Source organism: Balaenoptera ricei, chromosome 3 (assembly GCF_028023285.1).
Source record: "Balaenoptera ricei isolate mBalRic1 chromosome 3, mBalRic1.hap2, whole genome shotgun sequence".
Classification (NCBI taxonomy): domain Eukaryota; kingdom Metazoa; phylum Chordata; class Mammalia; order Artiodactyla; family Balaenopteridae; genus Balaenoptera; species Balaenoptera ricei.
This window is the reverse complement of record NC_082641.1, coordinates 36,710,184-36,733,690: the sequence shown is the minus strand read 5'-3', so window position 1 is coordinate 36,733,690 and position 23,507 is coordinate 36,710,184. Positions and strand designations below refer to the sequence as shown.

At 37.3% G+C, this 23,507-nt stretch overlaps 2 protein-coding genes and 1 long non-coding RNA gene across 9 annotated transcripts in view; 2 read left to right on the top strand and 1 right to left on the bottom strand.

Moving 5' to 3' along the window:
- Nucleotides 1–18,340, top strand: part of C3H5orf34 (chromosome 3 C5orf34 homolog) — a 32,906-nt gene extending 14,566 nt beyond the window's left edge. Inside the window, exons 6-13 of one of the 2 annotated variants that reach the window (XM_059916344.1) lie at nucleotides 153–276; nucleotides 5,786–5,877; nucleotides 7,051–7,120; nucleotides 7,779–7,949; nucleotides 8,382–8,476; nucleotides 9,819–9,917; nucleotides 13,289–13,329; nucleotides 18,147–18,340. In XM_059916344.1, coding sequence (XP_059772327.1) covers nucleotides 153–276; nucleotides 5,786–5,877; nucleotides 7,051–7,120; nucleotides 7,779–7,949; nucleotides 8,382–8,476; nucleotides 9,819–9,917; nucleotides 13,289–13,329; nucleotides 18,147–18,340 — 886 coding nt within the window. Of the gene's footprint in view, nucleotides 1–152; nucleotides 277–5,785; nucleotides 5,878–7,050; nucleotides 7,121–7,778; nucleotides 7,950–8,381; nucleotides 8,477–9,818; nucleotides 9,918–12,218; nucleotides 12,694–13,288; nucleotides 13,330–18,146 lie in introns of those variants that run through there. The other variant, XM_059916345.1, reaches the window with a different exon arrangement.
- On the bottom strand, nucleotides 10,318–20,686 carry LOC132362218 (uncharacterized). The gene is made up of 3 exons (XR_009502302.1): nucleotides 19,976–20,686; nucleotides 11,145–11,284; nucleotides 10,318–11,003 (listed from the first exon to the last, which is right to left on the bottom strand). It is a non-coding gene; the product is annotated as an uncharacterized LOC132362218 (long non-coding RNA).
- Nucleotides 20,292–23,507, top strand: part of TMEM267 (transmembrane protein 267) — a 26,936-nt gene continuing 23,720 nt past the window's right edge. For 2 of the 6 annotated variants that reach the window (XM_059916349.1, XM_059916352.1), the window contains exon 1: nucleotides 20,292–20,433. The gene's annotated coding sequence lies outside the window, so the exon portion shown is untranslated. The other 4 variants (XM_059916350.1, XM_059916348.1, XM_059916351.1 and 1 more) reach the window with 4 other exon arrangements.

Here is a 23,507-nt window from a genome sequence, read left to right as displayed (position 1 = left end):
GCTGGCTGATGTGCAGAGTATGAAATTATCCATTTTTTTTAGATAGGCAAAAAAACCCCTCATACTACCTTTATTTTTAATATGATTGCCGTCATCTATATGTTAATCTCAATGAGAAAAATATTTTTTTAATGATTATTTCTTTTCCTTAGACTTACCCACAAAAATATGAACTCAATAGAGGTTTATCCTGGAGATGGATCTGTTTTCAAATCAGAAGGAGCTTATTTGGGAAACTATTTTATATATTATTCCATTCAAGAAGGATCAGAAAAGGTAAGTTGACAATGAGGTCTCAGCTCAAGAAGATTTTTGGTACATAGCTGTTTCTAAATAATTCTGAATATATATATATATGGGAAATTTGATCTTTTATAAAATTTCTTGCTACTACTTCTTAGTCTAGAGAATTAATATAATCTTACTGCCAGCATTGGCACAGTAATTACTAACCGCCTTATTTTTGCTGTATTCTCATCCAGTATTCTGTCATCCATTTGCCTAAGCAGTTTGTGTTTAAATCAGAAATTAAATTTCTTCTGTCATAGAATTTATCAATAGGAAACACTGAAACCAGCAATATAATTTTGAATCAGTATACTTCTTTGAATTAATATTTGCATATTAAAAAGCACATTCTGTTCTCCCCACATACAATTGCTTGCATATTTAAAATACCTTTTAACTTAACTCCTAAATCTTCATATACAATTAGAACATTGAACAGGATCGTTCTGTTGTTGAAAACAGTGAAACATAACATGATCTATTTAATATATCAGACCAAAATGTAATCATGTGGAAATTTTGTTAATAGTCCAAATTTGCTTGTTCCCAGTCTGACACTTGAAATCCACCCTTTTATAGGGATTACTATAGTATCACACAGCTTTGCTTCGCAGGATGGAACATAATACGTTTTCTTTCTCTATTACAGAGTATTTGAGTGATAAGATTATCAGGGTTGCTAGGGAGAAGACTTAAAACTAGAGCAGATTTTTTTTCACTAGGGAAAATTTCAAACATATGTAAAAGCAGAAAGACAAGCGTAACAGACCTTCATGTACCCATTACCCAGCTTGTTCCATCTATACTTCCCACTGCCCCCTCCACTCCCTATTTATTTTTAAGTAAATCCCAAGTATCATTTTATTCATAAATATTTTAGTATATATTAGAGCAGATTCCCTGTTGAAGTCTATTTGTAGGAAAGTATTTATTCAATAAATATTAATTGAACATTCGTAGGCAGGCACTCTATTAAGCACTGAAGTAAAGATGAAGCGTTCTTGCAGTCAAGAGTTCACAGTCTAGTAGTCAGTCAGGCAAACAGGCAAATGAGATGAAAGCATGACCAGTAGTGTGTGTGTGTATGTGTGTGTGTGTGTGTGTGTGTGTGTGTATGTGTGTGTGTGTGCACGCACACGTGTAGTGCATGAGGTGATTCAGTAAACAGGCAAATAGAGTGGGTATGCATATACATCCACACTACTGACTGCTATGTATCGAGAGTTCAAAAAACTACAAGGCAAATACAGAACATCTTCCTGGAGCTTCAGTTTTACTCAAAGGTGTCATGGGGAGGGGGTGATAATTTTTATACTGAAGCAAACATATCACATGTGCTTTGGAGATAAAACAAAACTTCCAGGCAAGTTAGTTGTGCCTTTGTGGTGGACTGCCTTGGGCTTTACACACTCAGACCCCAGTGAGCAACACATTCATTCTCCTCTGTCTACTTGAATGAAAAGATTTAGAAACAATTGGCTTTCTTTTGGGAGTAAAATTGTTTGCTCCTTACTTTAACCCATATTCCAAAATAAATTCCAGGTGGATTAAAGGGCTAAATGTAAGAAACCAAACTTTATATTTATTAAAAGAAAGTAGAAGGACAGTGTTTATAATCTTGTGATAGGGAAGGCCTTCTTAAGTACAATACAAAAAACTAGAAGGCATAAAGAAAAGTTTGATCAGCTTGAAATTTTTAAATGTATGTTAAATTTTAAATATTTAACTTTTGTTAAATTAGATAAAGTAAAAAAGACAAAGGCCTGGAAGAAAATATTGTACACTATAAATCATTAATAAAAAGACCAAAAAAATACCTAATAGAAAAATGAGCAAAGGATAAGAATGATTATGCCATGTAACCCATAGTATTTGAAAACATGTTCAACTTTACTACTTGCATCAAAGAAATGCAAATTAAAATAACAGTGATATAATAATTTTCACTCATCAAATTGTCAAAAGGTTGATAATATCTACTGCCAGCAAGGGTATGGGGAAAAGGGGTGCTTTCATAGTGTTGATTGGAGTGTAAATTGATTCAGCCTTCATGAAGGCCAACTTGATAATATCAAGTAAAATTGGCTAGAAATTCTGCTTCTAAGGTATCTATCCTAGAAAAATATGAGCACATATATACAAAGAAGCATGGCCAAGGATGTGGACTGTGGTCTTGTTTGTAGTAGCGAAAAACTGGAAGCAATCTAAATGTTCATCAGTAGAAAATGGTGAAATAAGCTATGGTGATCAGGTCGTGGGAATGCTGGAAGCAGTTTAAAAGAATGAGGAAGATGTAGACGCATAGAAAGACAGATATTGAAAGATCTCCAAAATGCTGTTGAGTGAAAAAAAAGTTGCATGAGAAGATGTACAATGATATCTTCTGTGTAAAGAACAAAAAACAAACCCCAAACCCAATTATATTACTGTATATAATACATGTGTAAATGCACAGGGAAAGATCTGGGCAGATAAAAACTAAACTGAAGTGGTTACTTTTGGGGAGGAATCTGGGATTTTGTGAGGGAGGAAGAGCCGGGAGGGAGTGAAATCTTATATTTTTGAACTCTTCCCCCACCCCGCCAAAATGTAGTAATGTATCATTGCTTGTATAGTTAAAAATTTAAAGAGGAAAGATTGACAGGGACCGACAGTGTAAGTGCTTCCATAGAGATAAACACTTGGTGCTTTGGGTCCACATAAGGAAGGGTACCTGACCCTGTTTGGGAGGCTCCAGGAAAGCCTTCTGGAGGAAGACATGGCAGGAGGAGTTATGCAAAAGAGGGATGGATGTTAGAGGAGCATATAGCTAAGGGAACACTGTTCTTGCTCAACTCTTTGCATGGCTGGCCTCTTGTCATTAGAATTTCTATTTAAATGTCACCTCTTCAAGGAAGCTTTTCCTGACTGTCCACATTAAAGAAGCTACCCATGACACTCCCTATCAAGGTACCCTCTTTTTTCTTCTTGGCATTTAGTACTTTGTGACATTTTCATATTGATCAATGTTTGTTTACTAACTAACCCACCTAGAGGTAAGCCTTGTCTTGTTCAACACACTCTTTTGCTAGTGCATAGAACGGTAGATAAATGTCATCTAACTGGAGGCAAGAGTCTGGGGCCAGTATGGAATGTTGAAGGAAATGAAAATGCTGTGGTAGGCTGTAGTAGACTAAAACAGAGGTAGAATGGTGGGGGAAATGTCCAGAGAAGAGATTAGACCACCAAGTTGAGCCAGTTCATTAATGGAGCATGAGAAACCCTATTGCTTTTGGAGAGCCACTGAAGGATTGAAGTAGGGAAGTGACATATTTTTGTTAGGTCTTCTCAGAGGAAGATGAACTGAGATGGGGAAGCAGTGGCACTTCAAGCTGTAGAACCAGTTAGAAGACATGTATAGTAGTGCAGAGAAGTAAGTGTGAGGGCCAGGCAGTGGTAATGAGAATGGAAAGATAAGAATGGACCCAAGAAATATTAAGGAAACAGAACTAATGACTGATGGGATATTGGGGATGAGGAAGGAGTTGAAAATGATGCCAAGTTATTGAATTAATCAGTGAGTGGTGGTACCAGGCACTGGATTAAACCAAAAATTTTTTAAACCTGAAGTGTATTGATGATGGCATTTTTTGATCTTACCAAGAGATTTCCATAAAAGATTTAAATTCTATTATAGTTCCATCCCATCTGCCTGATAGTAATTGAAAGAAACTCTTAATTGTAAGATGCATCTTTATTTCAGAGAGGTTAAATTGTGAAAAATAAGCATTTTAGAATTGATGAAATTAGGGCAGTGGAAAAAGACAAGAACCTTCGAGGGACTCAGTATCCAATAGAGAAAGACATAAATAATTAAGGTGCGATATTTTGAGTGCCTACCATGTGACTTAGCCCACTGTGCTAATGAATGCTGAGGATACAGAGGTCAGCAAAACAGATTCAGCCCCTACCTTCACGAAGCTCCATTCTAGCAGAGAAGACCAACATTAAGTATAAAACATTAAATTGAAATTGTAATGGAAACCAAGAAGCAGGAATAGAGGTTTTCTGTGCTTGTAGACATAACTAGGGGATTTCACCTAGCGTATGGGACCTCCTTAATGGCTTCCCTGATGCTGAAGGAAAAGTAGGAGTTAGCCACACAAAGGGAGGTGATGGAGGGAGGGAGCTGAGTTCTAGGAAGAGGGAATAACATGTAAGGATTGACATATCAGAGGTAAATATGAAGTAGGAGAGAGGGAAAAAAAATGCAGACTTTGAAGGGAAGGTCATTTCATTTTGACATTGTTGAAGTTGAAATGTCTTTGTGATACCCGGTAGAGATTTAGATATTCAAGTCTACAGTCCAGGATAAAAGAGGAGAGACTATTTTTTGAGTACCATACTATAGACTAAATTCTGTCCCAGTTGCTTTATATATGTATTATTTCATTAATCCTCGGGACAATCTGGATGGTAGGTAGTATCCCCATTTCATAGGTTGTAGGCACTGAGACTTAACACAAGTTTGTATAACCTGCCCATCATTATAGTAGTAAGAGGCACACCTGTGATTTGAATCCAGCTCCGACTTTGAAGCTTATCTTCTCTCACTGATGGTAGAGTATGGGCAACACTCTCTTGTGGTTCAGTTCAGACCTCTACTACTACTTAGCCCTCAAGCCTCAGTTTCCTTATCTAAAAAATAGACATTAATAGTTCATATCTCTCAGGATTATTTTGAGGAGTAAATGAGATAATCCTTTGTAAACTACATAGTGTAGCACCTAGCACATAGTATCATCTGTTTAATAAATGTTAGTTGTTGCTGTTGTGATATTTATTATGAACACAGTTTTGGACCCTCCTGGGATTACCCAAGAAGAAACCGGGAAATCAGAAGAGAAGGCTTGAGACAGAGTCCTGGTAAACACTAGCATGAAAGAGTCTGAGAAAGAGGAAATTCAGAGGGAATAACAAAACAACATTTTTTTCTAATTCAAGAAGTTGAGCTTGTAAATAATAATATTGTCTTACACAAACTAGCAATTGTTCTTCCATTAATAAAATATAACAAAATGATATAGTCATTCAATTAAAATAGTAATTAAAACAGTTTTTTAAGCCTATTTAGCCGCCGCCGCCTTCTTTTTTTTTTTCTGTCTAAAGGGAAAAAGGGGCTTATGGTAGGTTTCCTGTTAATGCACAGGGAAATTAGTTTGTTAATTTGAATACAGGCAAGATTTAAATTGAGCAGTAAGTTATAGGCTATTAGAATGTAATTTTTGAGTAGGATAACTTTTGATAGGAGGAATTCTAGACTTTAAAAAAAAAAGGGAAAATGGAAAAGCATCATAAGATACCTTTTAAAGTTACCTTTTATGGGCTGTTGATTAACTTAAAATAACTGCTTGCCTTTTCACTGTATAAATACATACTTTAAGGAAAAAAAATAGCTAAGTAATAATGGCCAAAATTTATTATTGAATCTTTTTTAAAATTTTAAACTAATTTTCAGAGAGAAGAGAAAACTTATTCAGTAAATAACCTTCCTCCAGATAGACCAGGAAGTCCATTTTCTGTTTGTTCTCTAATTAAACAGGCAACCAGGTAAGTGCTTCACGTTCAACTGAATCAAGTGTTATGTGTCTGAGAAACTTGATACATTTTCTAGTGGTTAGGATAAGATTAAGAATTGGTAGGTACAGTGGAAATGTCTTTCGTAAAATCTGTCAACTTTTCTGGTCTCATCATTTATAAAATAAAGTGATCACAATGTCATTATAAGAGTACTTCTTGGCACTTCCCTGGTGGTCCAGTGGCTACCATGCTCCCAATGCAGGGGGGCCCAGGTTCGACCCCTGGTCAGGGAACTAGATCCCACGTGTTGCAACTAAGAGTTCGCATGCCACAACTAAAAGATCCTGCATGCCGCAGCTAAAGATCCCACATACCACAACGAAAATCCCGTGTGCCACAACTAAGACCCGGCACAGCCAAATAAATAAATAAAGATTAAAACAACAACAACAGCAACAACAAAAAACCCAATTATTATTAAAAAAAAAGTACTTCTGGCTTTGAAATTTGAAGTTAAATATGGAGAAACATCCGCATATGGCAAGCAACTGCTGGAAGGAAATAAGTGCCTTTTCTCTAGGTAAGTGTGGCATCATTATTGTTCCTTGGAATCAAGTTGAAGATTTGATGATACATTTGAATTTTCATACTTCTTTATTATCCTAGGAGTAATAACAATTTCTGAGAATGAACAGAAGGTGAACTGTAGTTTGGTTCTTTGGTTCCTATGTTTTTTAATTCATTAATCAGTCTGTGGCACTGAGAGGAATGCAAGTGGATTGTTGAATTAAATTATTTGTTTTATAAACTTATGTTTAAGCAACTTCTAAAGTAGATTTGAAGGAGCAGAACTGGTTATTTGATTTTCTAGGGACAGTTGATTCACATCCCCACCACTCTTAGACTATGCTAAACCTTTCAGGTGCTGTGAATCTGTCACTTCTTAAAAAGGAGCAAATTCTGAAAATCCTCTCCATTTCATTGCTAAAAATTAGAGGAATAACCTTAACTATGTAAGATTAGCACAAAGGGAAGCAACAGTAGTAGTTCCCTTCTAGGGGCTTAAGGAAGAAAGAGGTCCAAACATATTTTTGTGGAAATGAGTTACTTGCCCAAAATGTTGTATAGCGGTGAGAATGGGTTGCTAGAATTGGAAAATGACATTATTTGCAAATGTTTAAGTAGTATTTTTCTTGTTCACAGAATTCTTCAGCATTGTGCCAAGATGAAGCTTTCTTTAAGCCATAACTATCATATATGCTGCTGGAAAATGGTATCTTAAATTATTTTAAAAGCAAGATATTTTTAATTGCTTTATTATTTGTATACATACGCATAAGTTCAAATTACTTTCATCTAAGTCATGTGAGAAAGTCTTTGTAATATTAATACTGGTTTATTTAAAAAATCCATTTAATAGATAAACACTGCAAAATTGGGCTTTTATGTTATACTTTTACTGTATATAGTTTGTTGTTTCTTTTTTCTTAGAGGGGGAGGGCAGGGGAATTTATTGGATTTGAAGTATGTGAAAACATAGTTATTTTGAAACATATTACAGTATTCATTCTATTTCCATAACTGTAAAAGTAAATTTTTTTTAATGCTGACTTGGAGGAAGTGATTCTCAGACCTTGATTTCTTATCTATACTGCTTTGATTATAAACCTATATGTTGCTGTAGTTCCTAATCTTTGTCTATTTTCTATGTAAGGTTCAGCAGAATGGTGACTTTCCAAAGGTATTAGTACTTAATCTGCTTACAATAGACTCTTTTGGGTAGCCACTTCTGGAAAAGTCAAAACATCCATAAGGATTCTACAATATTCAACTTCTGAATGAGAATCTGAAGTTGCCTCAGTGTTCATTAATCATTTCAATCTTATTAGTGGATAACTCTCTTTCCTGCTATTTTTGTTTTCTGGTTTTAGGTACCTGGGATAAATGATAGCAATATACTGCCTTTGCTTTTGAGAGAATCGTTCATACCCAACGTGGGAAGATTTCTTGCATACTCTGATGACAAAGTACATGCTGTCTTTTTAGATGGCATTACTCTAACCATGAATTGGAATTTCAGCTCTCTTATTGAAAAGAGACAGGTAATTATACTTCAGACTGAAATCTATTTTTTATTTATTTATTTTTAATCTGTGGAAATAGTACAAAGAAAATGAAGTACCACAGTATCTCTATTTTTTAAAGTATAAAATCTGTCAAGAGGCTTTACTGATCTCATTGGATTTCCTAGCAGAAATCAGAAAGGTGTGACAAATCGTCATTTTTATAAAGGTAACTCATTATAGAGAGAGGGACTAGTATTTTTGTTCTTTTGATAATTATCTATATAAGGGTGGTGGTTAAATAATACCCATATCCCATGTAAAATAAAACTTTTAAGTTAGTCAAAATAAAGTTTTAATGATTCATCTACTTCTTATTTTTTTTTTTTTTTACTGAAAATTAATTTAAAAGAAGGTTTTGTTTTTCAGTTCTAGAATACTAAAACTTACCTTTCCTCCTTGCTTCTTAAGGTAAATCGAGGTCTCAATTTAGGTTGGTGTAAGTTAACTTTTCCTGATGGACAAAATCAGTTAATTCAGATTCAACACCCTGGACCATATGAAAGGTACTGGAAAGCAGTTAAAAAAATAATTTCATGTTAGTAAACAACTTCCTTTTAGACAGAGAGGAAGCATAAAAACATTATTTAAATGTTGTATATATTTTTAGTTTTTCCATGTGGAAAATGTGCATAAAGTCATTTCAGCGGGTTTCAGTAGCTGCATTGTTTTTGTTTTTGTTTTTTTGGCCACACCACGTGGCTTGTGGGATCTTAGTTCCCGACTGGGGATCGAACTCGCGCCCCCTGTAGTGGAAGCGCCGAGTCTTAACCACTGGACCTCCAGGGAATTCCTCAGCAGGTTTCAGGGTTTACAGTTATATTGGTCTCTAGCATAACTAAATAGATCAGGTCAGCTTTAATCATTTCCATTTGTATTCTAGTGATTTTTCAAAATAAATGTGTTATAACTGGCTTGCTGTGGAGGTTGGACTGTGGTCAGCTGTGTTAACCAGTTAACTAATTAATCCCCTAACCAATTTAAACTAAGGCTTACAGCCACAAATAACTCAACTTATGTATATTTCTGTAAAGTGAAATAAAACAAACTAGCTAATGATTATTCTTAAAATGGAGAAGATTCTTGAAATCAGCTTTTTATGAATATGCTTTTTCTCTTTTGGCTTATGTAATTTGTTATAATAATCATTCTCCTTGTGATGTTCTTGACATGTTAGTGATTTTACTTGAGGATGGTCACAAAACAATTGCTTTTTTTACCCCTTGAATTTATTTTTCTGTTGGGATTTATTGCATTTTGGTTTAAATGCTCCAACATTCATTGCTAGTTTGAATAATTAGCCTCAAAAGATAGTGTCTATTTAGCAAACATTAACTATTTATTTCAGCCAGTCACTCCAAATCATTCATTTTATTGAACTTGATACTTGTTTTGTGTGTTTGATGAGTTATACGTAATTCTGGATGTGTGTGTGTGCATTAATAGCTGTGTTCTGGTTTAAATTTTAGAAAGCAAATGCTCACTTAGTCTTGTGTGTAAAGACATTTTCATGGTAAAATTTAATGAAATTCATTTTACTTTGAAAAACTAAAAGGAGAATTTAGACATTTGAACTTTGAATGAAATCCAAGTGTTAACCTATGTTCTGATTCTTATATCTCATCTTTATTAATCATGAATGTGAGTAAATCATTTTATTCCTGATGAGTGAGAAAAACTTGCTTTTCTTTTTCCAATGAAAACGATTTAAAAAATTGCCCTACTTTAGAATTTTTTCTTTATTCTTTTTTCCCAAACCGTCTTAATGATTTTTCCAATTTTTAAATACTTTTATAAATATTCTACAAGTTCGTTTTTCAAATATCTGTCTTAATGTATTCAATCTAGATATGTGACAACAGTAATATCATGGTGCAGAAGACTGACCCAGGCTAGCCAGAAAGAAATGCCTACACATCCTTCATCTTCTGTTCCAGAAGAAAACTGGTATTTGTATTTATTTTAAACTTAATCTGTGTAGAAGAGCCAAGTAATCCTCAAAAATTAAAATGTTAAAAGGTAAACTGACTCTTTTTCCCAAAAAAACTTTCTCTTAGTTAAATATATTTAACTCCTATGATGTTTTGATAGCTTAAATCTGGAAAATAATTTATCTTTAATTGGATATTTCATTTATTACAATTCATCACAGTATATTTCATCTGAAGATTTGAAAACTTCATATCAAAATGGGTGACTCTTTTAGTGTAATAAATTCATCCTGAAAACTTTATGGAAAAATTTAGAGGATATATATTTTTTTATCTTAGTAATATTAAAGGATATAAAATGTTGACTAACATAACAAGCTTTCAGAAAAAGTTGATTTTTAAATAATTTCTATTATATTAATTGCCTCCCCTAAATTAATTGATAAATCAACAAATAAAGCAAGATTTCAGTCCCTCCTGTGTGCCCTTCAGTGTGTCGGGGACTAGAACTGGGCTTCGAAGGAATATTTAGGGAAATTACGACATTTTAGGGAGGAAGCAAGGTCAGAGGTAAAAAAGGGTATTTTGGCTTGTGGAGATAGTAAGAAGTTAGTTTTTTTTTTTTTTTTAATAATTTTTTTAAAATTAATTAATTAATTTGTTTTTTGGCTGTGTTGGGTCTTCGTTGCTGTGCGCGGGCTTTCTATAGTTGCATTGAGCGGGGGCTACTCTTTGTTGCAGTGTGCTGGCTTCTCATTGCAGTGGCTTCTCTTGTGGAGCACAGGCTCTAGGCGTGCGGGCTTCAGTAGTTGTGGCACGTGGGTTCAGTAGTTGTGGCTCGCAGGCTCTAGAGCGCAGGCTCAATAGTTGTGGCACACGGGCTTAGTTGCCCCGCGGCATGTGGGATCTTCCCGGACCAGGGGTCGAACCCGTGTCCCCTGCATTGGCAGGCGGATTCTTAACCACTGCGCCACCAGGGAAGTCCAAGAAGTTAGTTTTTATGGAGCAGACACTTATCTGCTTGGGTGTAGTGTGACTTTGATGGACAGGAATAGACCTTGTCATCAATAGAGGAATTCAGACTTCATGGAATTACAAGTTCCTATATGGAAAAATGACAAGAAGAAAGAGCCTTAGGAAGGTTAGTGTCACTGCAAGAGTATAATCTGATTATATTGGAAAAGAAGGATATCAGGAACAATTTAGGAAGCTTTAAATTAAAGTAAGTTGTAAGAGGACTTACCAGGTGGTCCAGCTGTTAAGACGCCGAACTCTCAATGCAGGGGGCCCAGATTGGATCCCTGGTCAGGGAACTAGATCCCACATGTCGTAACTAAGAGCCCACATGCTGCAGCTAAAGATCCTGCGTGCTGCAACTAAGACCTGGCACAACCAAATAAATAAATAAACAGAATAAAGTAAGCTGTAAGGTGTCTTAGTGCATGGTGCATGGTGAAAAAAATATAGAAACAATAAGCTTGATTCTTATCCCCTTTTCCTAAGTTCCTTAGAGAAAGAAGTACAATCAAATCAGTAGATGTTATTTGAATATCCAGATATCTTAAGGATTCAGCTTTCCAGGTCCCTCTCTTCAGCTACAGTTTGGGAGCAGAAAAGTTGCCTTAATAGCTAGCAAAAAACATAGTTGGGAAGAAAGGGAAATTGTGCATGGCTATAAAACTGGTTACTTCATCATTGCTCAGCTGGCAAAGTTTGTAAAATGCCAGCCTTTTTATATGAGAGCTTAGAAGAGGATAACTGTCAAGACAAACTCAGAAGCGAGGGGGTAAGAGAAGTACAGATTGGTGAAAGCAGCTATGGGTGGAAGCAATGCGGAGCAGAGGGGAGGCAAAGGAATTGAGGAGTGGGGAGGGGAGATACAGCACTTGAACAGCTCCATTCCCCTCCCGAAGCCTAAGACATCTCCACTGTGATTCTTGTTTTCTTGTCAAAGTGGATAGGTTGAAGGGAGAGAAGAAATCACATAATAAACAGCTACCTAAATTGTATTTCAATATTTTATTTCCAACTCACCTTATATTATTAGCTTACTCGTTCAACTTTTTAATAGGGATGCTTGTCAAAAAATAGTACTGGAGATATTTCATAAGACGTTGGTTTATCATGTGAGTGACAGTATTAAAGGTAGTTTGTATGGTTCTGGGTGTACCCAGAAAATGTGTCTCATGTTTAAAAAAGGCGGGGGGAGTGTGTTTTGCAATGACGAAGAGTCAGCGGGTTTTGGAATAAGTCACATCCAGGTTTTTACTACAGATGCTTAAAATGATGAAAGATCTCTTTTATTCTCCGTTCATAGGCTGGAGTACAAGGAAAGAGTGCAGGCTGATGAGGTGCATGTGGTCCATTGCGTGTGGTCCATTGTCTGCCAGTAAAGCAGACAAGTCGTATACCCTATTGTGAGCTGTGAAAAGACTATTCTAGTGACTTGAATAAAGAGATGTTTGCATGAATGTCCTCATTAATTTTGCAGAGCTAGTCCAGTTACACTATTTTCTAGTTGTGTGCCGCTGCTCATACTTCATCTAGTGATGAGGGAAAACACAAAGAACACACACATAAGAGGTTCTGCTGGATTTGTGTACATTTAGCCTTCTATCCCATACCAGTTGCCCCAATATCTGTTTCTATGGAACATGGTAAGGGCTAATGTTCATATATTAACCCTTCAAGTCAAGAAGAGAATGTTTAGTATACTGTGCTTAAGAAAACAATTAAATGATTAGGTAGTCTATTCCAGAAGAAATTTAATAGAAAATAGTTATTATGTTTTCACACCTAATTCAATCGTATAAAAAGTTGGCCCTGGAGACCATCCATTCCCTAAGAGTTCCATATAAATGAGGTCTTACTATATGTGTAAGATCCCTTCTCCTCCAAAGAAACTATCTAGGTATGAGGATCAGAAAATTAAATAGTTCAAGAGAAAGCATTACAAAGAAGTTTATGATTAATTAACATACTGCTGTAGGAATTCTAAGGAGAGAGTATTTCTTTCATAGAAGTGATGAGATTTTAGTAGGTTTTTAAAGTTTTGTAAACCTTGAGGAGGAAAGTAGAAGATATGCCACGTCAGTACTGAGTTGTAGCAGGAAGGCCCATTACCTTCAAACCTCAATACTTAATTCAAAAGTCCTGGAGGTGGAGGACTTTAATTCACTTGCCTTACTCATGAAAGGCACTCAGTAAGTATCAGTTGAGTCAAGGTGATTTGTTGCTAAATAAAGCCAATATAAAGAGAATTCTTAACCTCTAGGTTCTTATGTCAAAAATTCTAACCTATATGAAAAAAAAAATTAAGTATGCTTATTTGAAATATTGTGGATATAAAAGAATGAGACAACTAGCATGAGGTTTTTTTTTGCACAGGTCTGTGGCTTCTGAACTTGAAAAGATACAGAAGTTTAACTGTATCCTTTAAACAGAATGTATTGTCCTGCATAATTTCTCCCTTTCCATTGTAGGCTTAATTCATGACTCTGTACTTTATATTAATCCATACTTATATATTACAGAGCTTTATTGAATAATATTTAAGATTGTAATTTAAGATGTATCTTGTCTGTAGGAGGTACATCATGTTAGCATTTGTACTCTTCATTGGGTTTAACTCAGCAAAGGACAGTGAACTAGGGTTAAGATATCCTATGGAGACTTTCACACTTAAATAATTATATTCTAAATTATAACTGGGAACTATCTCTGACTTCTTTCTTTTTTAAAATTTGTAGGATTTTTATATACTATTATTTGTAAAAAATTTCAGCTTTATTGAGGTATAATTGAAAAAATTATAAGATACTTAAATAGTACATCATAGTGACCTGACACACATACACATTGTGAAAGGATCACCCTATCTTGTTAATTAACACATATATCACTTCACATATCTATCTTCCTCCTCTCCTCTATCTCACCACCCCTCCTAGGGGAGGGGGGTGGTGAGAACATCTGATTTCCACCCTCCCAACAAACCTCAGTCATACAACACAGTATTATCAACTACAGTCACCATGTTATACATTAGATCCTCAGACCTTATTCATCTTATAGCTGAAAGTTCATATGCTTTTACCAACCTCTCCTTCTTTCCCCACCCCCAGCCCCTGGCAACCACCAGTCTACATTCTGTTTCCATGAGTTTGACTTTTTAAAAAATTCCACATATGAGTGACACCATGTAGTATTTGTCTTTCTCTGTCTAGCTTAGTTCACTAAGCAAAATGCCCTCAAGGTCCATCCGTGTTGTTGCAAATGGCAGGATTTCCTTCTTTCTCATGGCTGAGTAGTATTCCATTGTGTGTATGTATATGTACCACATCTTCTTATCTGTTCATCCAACAATGGACACTTAGGTTGTCTCCATATCTTGGCTATCGTGAATAATGCTGCAGTGAACATAAGAGTACAGCTATCTCTTCAATAGACTGTTTTCATTTCTTTTGAATATATACCCAGAAGTAAGATTGCTGGATCATATGGTAGTTCTATTTGTAATTTTTTGAGGAAACTTCCATACTGTTTTCCACAGTGGCTGTACTAATTTATATTTCTACCGAGGTACACAAGGGTTCTCTTTTCTCCACATCCTTACCAACACTTGTTATGTCTTATCTTTTTGATGATAGCCATTCTAACAGGTGTGAGGTGATATCTCATTGGTTTTGATTTGCATTTCCCATGATGATTAGTGATGTTGAGCACCTTTTCATGTACCTGTTGGCCATCTGTATGTCTTTGGAAAAATACCTATTCAGTTCCTTTGCTCATTTTTTAATCAAATTGTTTTTTGTTTTTTGTTTTTTTGCTATTGAGTTGTATGAGTTGTTTGAATATCTTGGATATTAACCTCTTATCAGATATATAATTTGCAAATATTTTCTTCCATTCCATAGGTTGCCTTTTCATTTTGTTGAAGGTGTTCTTTGCTGTGCAAAAGCTTTTTAGTTTGACAAGTACTGCTTGTTTATTTTTGCTTTTGTTTTCTTTGCTTTTGGTGTCAAAAAGTCATTGCCAAGACTGATGTCGAGGAGTTTATTACACCCTATGTTTTCTTCTAGGGGTTTTATGGTCTCAGGTCTTACATTCAAGTCTTTAATCCATTTTGAGTTGATTTTTGTGTATGGTATAAGGTAGAGGTCCAGTTTTCCCAACATCATTTATTGAAGAGTCTATCCTTTCTCCATTGTATATTTTTGACTGTTTGTTGTAAATTAATTGACCATTACATACATATGTGACTTTATTTCTGGACTCTTTATTCTGTTCCATTGATCTATATTTCTGGTTTTTGCTAATGTCATACTGCTTTGATTACTATAGTTTGAAATCAGAAAACTTCCAGCGTTGTTTTTCTTTCTCAAGTTCGCTTTGGCTATTTGAGGTCTTTTTTGGTTCCATACAAATTTCAGTACTGTTTGTTCTATTTCTGTGAAAAATGCCATTGGAATTTTGTATTGTTCAATACCTTGAATATTGTATTGAATCTGTAGATTGCTTTGCGTAGTATGGACATTTTAACAATATTAATTCTTCCAATTCATGAGTACAGAATACCTTTCCATTTATTTGTGTCTTCTTCTGTTTCATCTAATGTCTTATAGTTTTCAATGTACAGATCTTTCACCTTTTTGCTTAAATTTATTCCTAGGTATTTTATTCTTTTTGATGTAATTGTAAATGGAATTGTTTTCCTAATTTCTTTTTCTGATAATTCATTATTTATTTATTTTTATAAATTTATTTATTTTATTTATTTATTTTTGGCTGTGTTGGGTCTTTGTTGCTGCGCACGGACTTTCTCTAGTTGCGTCAAGCGGGGGCTGCTCTCTGTTGCGGTGTGTGGGCTTCTTGCTGCAGTGGCTTCTCTTGTTGCAGAGCGTGGGCTCTAGGAGCGCAGGCTTCAGTAGTTGTGGCACGTGCGCTCAGTAGTTGTGGCTCTTGGGCTCTAGAGCGCAGGCTCAGTAGTTGTGGTACATGGGCTTAGTTGCTCCACGGCATGTGGGATCTTCCCAAACCAGGGCTCGAACCCGTGTACCCTGCATTGGCAGGCGGATTCTTAACCACTGCGCCACCAGGGAAGCCCAGATAATTCATTATTAATGTATAGAAATGCAGCTTATTTTTTTATATTGATTTTGTATCCTGCAACTTTACTAAATTTATTAGCTCTACCAGGTTTTTGGTGGAGACTTTAGCAGAGTCTATATATAATATCATATCATCTGCAAATAGAGACAGCTTTACTTCTTCCCTTCTGATTTGTATGCCTTTTATTTCTTCTTTTTTGTCTAATTGCTCTGGCTGGGACTTCCAGTACTATACTGAATAAAAGGGGTTGAGAGTGAGCATTACTGTCTTGTTTCTTATTTTAGAAGAAAAGCTTTCAGCTTTTCACTGTTGAATATGGTATTAGCTGTGGGCTAATCATATATGGCCTTTATTATGTTGAGGTATGTTCCCTCTATACCCAGTTTGTTGAGTGTTTTTCTGCATCTACTGACATATGATTTCTATCCTTCATTTTGTTAATGTGGTGTACCACATTAATTTTCATATGTTTAACCATCCTTGTATCCCTGGAATAAATCCCGCTTGATCATGGTGTATGACCATTTTAATATATTGTTGAATTTGGTTTGCTAATGCTTTGTTGAGGACTTTTGCATCTATGTTCATCAGAGATATTGGCCTGTAATTTTCTTTCCTTGTAGTGTCCTTATCTGGTTCTGGTTGTCAGGGTAACCCTGGCCTCGTAAAATTAGTTTTGAAGTATTCTCTCCTCTTCCATTTTTTGGAAGAGTTTGAGAAGGATCGGTATTAATTCTTGTTTAAATATTTAGTAGAATTCACCAATGAAACCATTTGTGTTGGGAGGTATTTGATTACTGATTCAATTTCCTTACTAGTAATCAGTCTGGATTCAGTATGTTTCCAGGAATCTATCCATTTCTTTTAGGTTGTCCAATATGTTGGCCTATAATTGTTCATAGTAGTCTCTTACGATCCTTTGTATTGTGTGGTATTGGTTGTGATTTCTCCTCTTTCATTTCTAATTTTATTTGTTTGAGTTCTCTTTCTTTCTTGATAAGTCTAGCTAAAGGTTTGTCTATTTTATCTTTGTAAAAAAAACCCAGCTCTTTGTTTCATTGATATTTTCTTTTGTGTATAAGCTCCTTCCAGGGAGATAGCGGCAACCTTGAGTAGGCCAGAGAAAGAATGTGGAGATATCATCTGCCAGCCTCCTGAGTCTCCAGGGAGGATCACATTCAGCCCCTAGGCATGTGCTAAATTGGAAGCTTTTAAAGTATGCAAATAGCCCTCTTTGAGGGAAAGACTGGGAGATGGGTGTTTCTGTGTGCTCAGAGCTAGGAGTTTTAGGGGCCTGTCCCACACTTGGAAGTCTTAAAAGTTGGAGCATTAGATCTTGGGTCAAACCCTTTACTCCTCAGGGAGAAGCTGGGAATTGTGAGTTCCCCCCTGTTGTGCTAAGGGTGGGGTTTATAGTGAAAGTGTGTCTCAACCTTTCTTACCCATTTAATTGTGGATGTTTTCTTATTCACTCTGTATAGGAGTCACTCGGGTAGTTCCTGGATTTCTGACAGGGAGAATTTCTCCGTGTGTAGCTGCAGATTCAGTGTCACATTTGTGGGAGGAGGTGAGTTCAGGAACCTCCTACATCTCCAGCTTGGACTGGACTCTTACTTCTTTTTCTTATTAAACCTTTTGTTCTGTACATTCCTATCCCACTCATCTAAATTTCTTTTATCCTGTTATTTTTCCATAATCCTATTCAAATAATAAAGTAGCTCTGTAACAGAGGACAGATTCTTTTCACTCTAGATGTTTTAAGTTAAAAATACCCTACACAGATTGTTTATATTCCTCTCACCCCTACTTTGGTTCCCTTTTTATTCCCATACCACTTCTTCATTTAAAGAAATGTTACTGAGGTTTTAATTCTTTTATTTCCTCCCTGTCACCAGACTTCCATCCAAATACAGACATACATACTCTCTTTTCCTTTCCCTCTTATAGTCTTAACTAGTTTCTTCATCTATAAGGGATAGACTTGATAAATTCTGAAGTCCCAACTCTATTATGAATCCAAGAGATCTTCCTCCCAATGGAGAAATAATATTTTAATATGAAGGCTAGGCTTTCTGAATTAAAAACAATTATAATGAAAAATATAGGGAAAAAGCTCCTTAACTAAGCAACTTAGTATTATTGGAGAACAGTGGTGTCCTAAGCCAGATTTCTAACAAGAAAAATGAACAGTCTTTGGATCATTGTAAACCAGAATCTTCAGAAACCTTGCTAAAAGAAGTTAATGAAAAGAGTGTATCAGTGGCATTGAAAAAAACCTCTGAAATCCTTCAGGATATTGACTGTCTTCTATCAAACTCTAAAAGGTGAAATATGGAATTATTACCATATATTATTAAACCTTGAGGATGTTATTTCAAGTGACTGCTAAAAAATTACTAGAAAGCCAAGAAATTATATATATGACTTCTGTACAATGATTATATGAGAAATGACATTTAACTTTGGAGGTATTTTACCTAACTTGTAAATTTTAAAATATGTATTTTATTAATAAAGAACTATTTTAAAAATTTGAACAATTTCTTATCTCAGATTTGAGAAAAAATTTTATAAAACTGTAGTTGTTGCTGTTTTGTCTTGTGGAGCATTCACTATTAATCAAGTTTTTTCATTTTACTTAATGCAGAATTGTGTACATTGATCATTTGCTATGTAGTCTCTCTACTCCAAGTATTTTTCAGTAGAACCATGAAAAGAGAATTAGGTCTTAAAAAAACAAAACAAAAAACCTTAATGTGGGCAATATTGCTTCAAGCTAAGAATCGAGCACTTTAGCTAAGACTAAATTTTATCTGGACTATCTCATGTACCAGATATTTTCATTTGTTTTGAACATCTCCAAAGATTTATGCTACAACGTGTATGAAACCAAAAGAGGAATGAGCTCACCAAAAGTGCTATGTATTACACCTGTCTCTTGGGAAAGAACAAAGCCATACATCTAAAAAGACTTCAAGATTATACCAGCTATAATCAGAAATGTTCAAATTAACTTATGATTTCTTGAAAAGACCAGTCTCTTCACATAAAAGAGAAGAAGCAACAGAGGAAACAACGAGAAAAATGGAGCAAAGCAAGCAGAGTGTAGTAGGTTAGGAGAGGTAATGTAAGCAATTTGAATGGGCACAATGCTCTCTTTAGCTCCTCTCACAATGGGCTCCCTGCCACCTTCAGGTCTCAGCACAAATATCCCTTCCTCAGAGGGGCCTCACCCAGTTACTATTACATCACCATGTTTACTTCCTTTAGAGCACATATTTCAATCATCCAACTTCTTTGTGGTCTATATCCTCCACTAGAACTTGAGCTCCATAAAGTTATTTTATAGTCTTATTACCAAGCATAGTGCCTGGCATATTGAGAGCACTCAGTATGTATTGTGTAATGAACAGTCCCTTTGGGCAGTAGACTGTCCACAGAGAAAATAACCAAGTTCTGTTTTGGTTGCAGGAAACCACCTATGTTGTCCCTAAATAACTCTAGAAAGCCTAGACTATAAGAAATGCACCCATGCTGCCATAAGGGTAATGCCAAACTGTTACTGCATTCAGACAGAAAAAATTTGTTCTCAACATGACTAAAAGCACCCAATATTGTGGTTAATGTGCTCAGTAATATTTTTAATAAGCTTTTAAGCTGTGCAGGTAAAATATGTATAATTTCCTCCCTCAGTTGAGTCTTTCCCGTTGGCTAAGAACCAAGAGTGTGACAAGCAATGAAAAGTTCTGTAACAGAAACTAAGCCACACTTTAAGGTTCCGTGAAAGACCTAGAAGTTTGCTTGAGATTGAAGATTCGGATTTTCTGTGGTCTCCTTCAACTATGTACTTACTATAATCCCATTGCCGCCCCTGCATTGCATCCAACACTTGTTTTGAGAAACCAAGTAGGAAGGAGAAAGAAATTTTCGTCTTTGAGCCCCCGCTTTTCGCCCAGTGCTTACTAGAGCCACATGCCAAGCTCGATGTCTCCTTGGTGCTCGCAGAGCAGCCACCACTCCGAGGCAGGGAGTCGGGATGGGAACTGGCCACAGACCCACTAAACAAGCCGCACCTTGTCAGTCCAGTTAGAGTCAAGCTGCCCTTTATGTTGTCTCTTTTCTCGACTCTTGGCCATTCAGTAGTCATAATTAAGCGTTCTAGCCTTCTCACCGCTGTCCACAAGAAAAAGCTGCCCCCAATGCCCACCGCACAGCGGCAAAGAGTAATTATCAAGAGCTCCCCAAGGGGGCGGCGGAGCGCCACAGCGGAGCGTCAGGTCGGCCAAGCCGCCCGGTCTTGCGGAGTGAAAAACTCTCCTACGGCCACCCTAAAGGATCCCGCGCAGGAAGTCGGAAACATCTCTACATGTCCGGGACAGCCGGCGGCACCGCTGGGCAGAAGGCCGCGCGTCCCATATTCGGTGAGGTTAATTCGCGTCCCCGGCTTCCCGCCGCCGCGTGGGTGCGCTGTGGACGGCGCCGGCTAAGCCGAGAATGAATCCTCAGGGTCGAGAGAGGGGAACCAACAAGGCACTTTTCACTTCCCACCCGTCGTCCCAAATGTGTCCTTTTGGGGAGCACGACGGTAGGGGAACTCGAGGTACCCAACCCCTCGGCTTAAGAGCCCTCAACCCGCGTTCCTGGCCGCTCAGAGTAGGACCAGTATCCCAGCGTCCTCTCGGCCGGCGTCGCGGGCTGGAGCCGCTCAGGCCCGCGGCCGGCGTCTCTATGGTACCGACAGAAGAGGGTGTAGAGGGGCGGGGCCGCCGTTCGCGCGGCTGGCTTGCTTCAGCTGGGGGAGCAGACGGTGGGTGCGGCTGATCCTCAGCGAGGGACTGGGCGGGAGGGGGACTGTATGGACGCCGCGAAACTGCGTCCTGAGGTGGCAGGCCGGAGGCGGGGACCACCTGAACCTGAAGTCTAGAAGATCCAGGTTCCCGATGGGGAAGGCGTGGAGGGGCGGCAGTCGCGTGGGACCCGAGAGCAGGCGGGGTGTGCTCGACAGACACTGGCCGGTGTCTCCGGGATCTGCGCGATCCCTGCACGGCCCTCCTGCTTCGTCGCGCCTTATAGATCCCATGGGCGTCAAGCCCTCGCCTAGGCTTCGCGCCCCTGGCGTTTCCCTGGCTCTGGGCGGGGTGCCGGGGATCTTGCCAGAGTTGCCCGTTGCCACCTTACCAGCCACGAGGGTCCTTAAGGCGCCCAGGCTCCCGGGAGGCGTGACTGTGGAGATTGTAACTTGTTCCCTTCCCTGCAGACGCTAGGGCTTTCCACCTATTTTCTTAATCGACATTTTAAAAATCATTGAATCATGCCAACCTTAGGAAAGAATGACTTTGGGAATTTGCTAAGACTTGAAACATGTTGAAATTCAGAATCGTATGTATTTGTAATGGTCATAGGAAAGAAACGTTTTATATGCAGGTTACGAAAAGTATCCGTGAAAGTGAGCAAGATTTGTGTTTCCTTTCTTTGCAAATTAGCTGAATTAAGATTTGGCGTCTGCTTTGAGTACCATAGCATTAAAGAAAGTAAATATATATTAAGTTTCACAGCAACTACAGTTCATTGAAGAGGACTTATTTGTAAAGCATAATAAAGGCAGTTTTCGGATTTTAGACGGTGCTTTTTCCTCAGGTTTTTGTAAATATGTGTGATGGGGTTTGGGGGGGGAGAAGGGGGTGAAGCAGAATAGGACATTTCTGTTGGGAATTTGCTACCTCTTATTTTTTTGGTAGAAATAACGTCAGAGATTATTAACAAACAATGCACAACAGTGTGTAAAGTAACTGGCTAAGTATGTGTTTGTCGAGTTAAGGAAAGGGAGGATTACTACTAGGTATACTTTGAAGACCCCATAGTTGATGGCATAGTACTCTTATGGGAATGGCGCGTGGCAGAGTTTGGCCATTGCCGAAAATGGCTCCCGCAAGTCCTAGAGAGACATTTATGATCTGGGTAACTGGCTGTTATGGCAGAAATCATTCCAAATAATATCTTCAGTTCACAGGCTGAGGATTGCTAACCTGCTTGCCCCCTGTATTAGTATAATGGAATATTAAACACCTTGAGCACATTAACTTCATGCATGACAAGTTTAAGAAAATTATAATTACTGCTCTTAATGAACTTGCCCAACAAAAGTGAATATGTAAAATAAAAGTATTTTACAGTTTAAGAGGTTCTGGAGTCCGTTCTATTTATGCGGGAGGAGCAGGAAGTGGAAAAAGGAAGCAGAGAGAAGAAAAATGGGACACTTAGGTGTTCTAGTCAGAGACAATAAATAAGAGGAAGTACACCTATTAAATTACTTTCTCATACTCAGAATCTACTCTAAATATCTACACCAGTAGTTGCAGTGGAATAGATGTCGGAACTGTGTGTTTCTGGGACCATAATTATACCTTTCTTGAAAAGAGAAACTACTGTTTTAGCTATCCATGCTGCATAACAAATTACCCCAAAACTTAGAGGCTTAAAACAGTAAACAGTTATTATCTCACTGTACCTTTGGGCCAGAACTTTTGGAAGAGGCTTAGCTGGATGGTTCTGCTCAGGGTCTCATGAAGCTGTAGTCCAGATGTTGGCAGTGCTGCAGACATCTGCAGGCTTGACTAGGGCTGAAAGGATCTGCTTCTGGGTTCACTCAGGTGAGCTTTTTGTTCCTCTCTCATCAAGCAAGCTGTTTAAACTTTCCATTTAAAATGCATTTTGTGCTGCCCCATTATGTGTATCTGTTCCATTTAAAATGCATTTTGTGCTGCCCCATTATGTGTATCTGTTCCTATTCATAAACTACTACAGTGTATAGACATTTGGAAAACAGTAAGTTTTTCTTTTTCACGTCGCTTTAAATTTGGATCATCATTTAAATACTTTAAGTGATCTTTTCATGTTTCACTTTGCTCATGACACTTCGTTAGCTACTCAGTCCTTTTTGTATCTGAACTCATCGAGTAAAACATAAGGTGAGTACATTTAAATATGTTTAGTGATGACAAAAATTGTTTAGAGAGTAAAAGAAGATGGATGTAATGAAATGGCTTTATAGAGACATCATGCAATTTGCCATTAGGTGGATAACGACCTTTTGTCTGCTTTCTAGGATGAGGCTTGACAATAAATTTGCAATTAAATGCATATAGAAGCATAGTTTGAGCGGCAGAAGAGCTTTTCTGTTAGGCCTCTGTGTATACTGTGTCCAGCCTATGTTCTCCTCACACTCATCCACCTGACTGGCCTGCTTTCTTCTTAGGGCCAATTTACAGGCCACGGCTTACCGAAGGAGGGGGATATTGCTCTGCGGCTGTACCTCTCTGGCTTGGTCATTAATTCAAGCTTTCTGTGTCCCAGTTCCTATCCGCTAAGTGGATAATGACATTATCTTTGGTTCAAAGGAATATTTTATAAACTTTAAAATTATATGCCCTGAGCCTTTAAGCACATTGACTTCTTTATCCATTCACGTGTCAAATGTTTACTTTGCAAAGCAGAG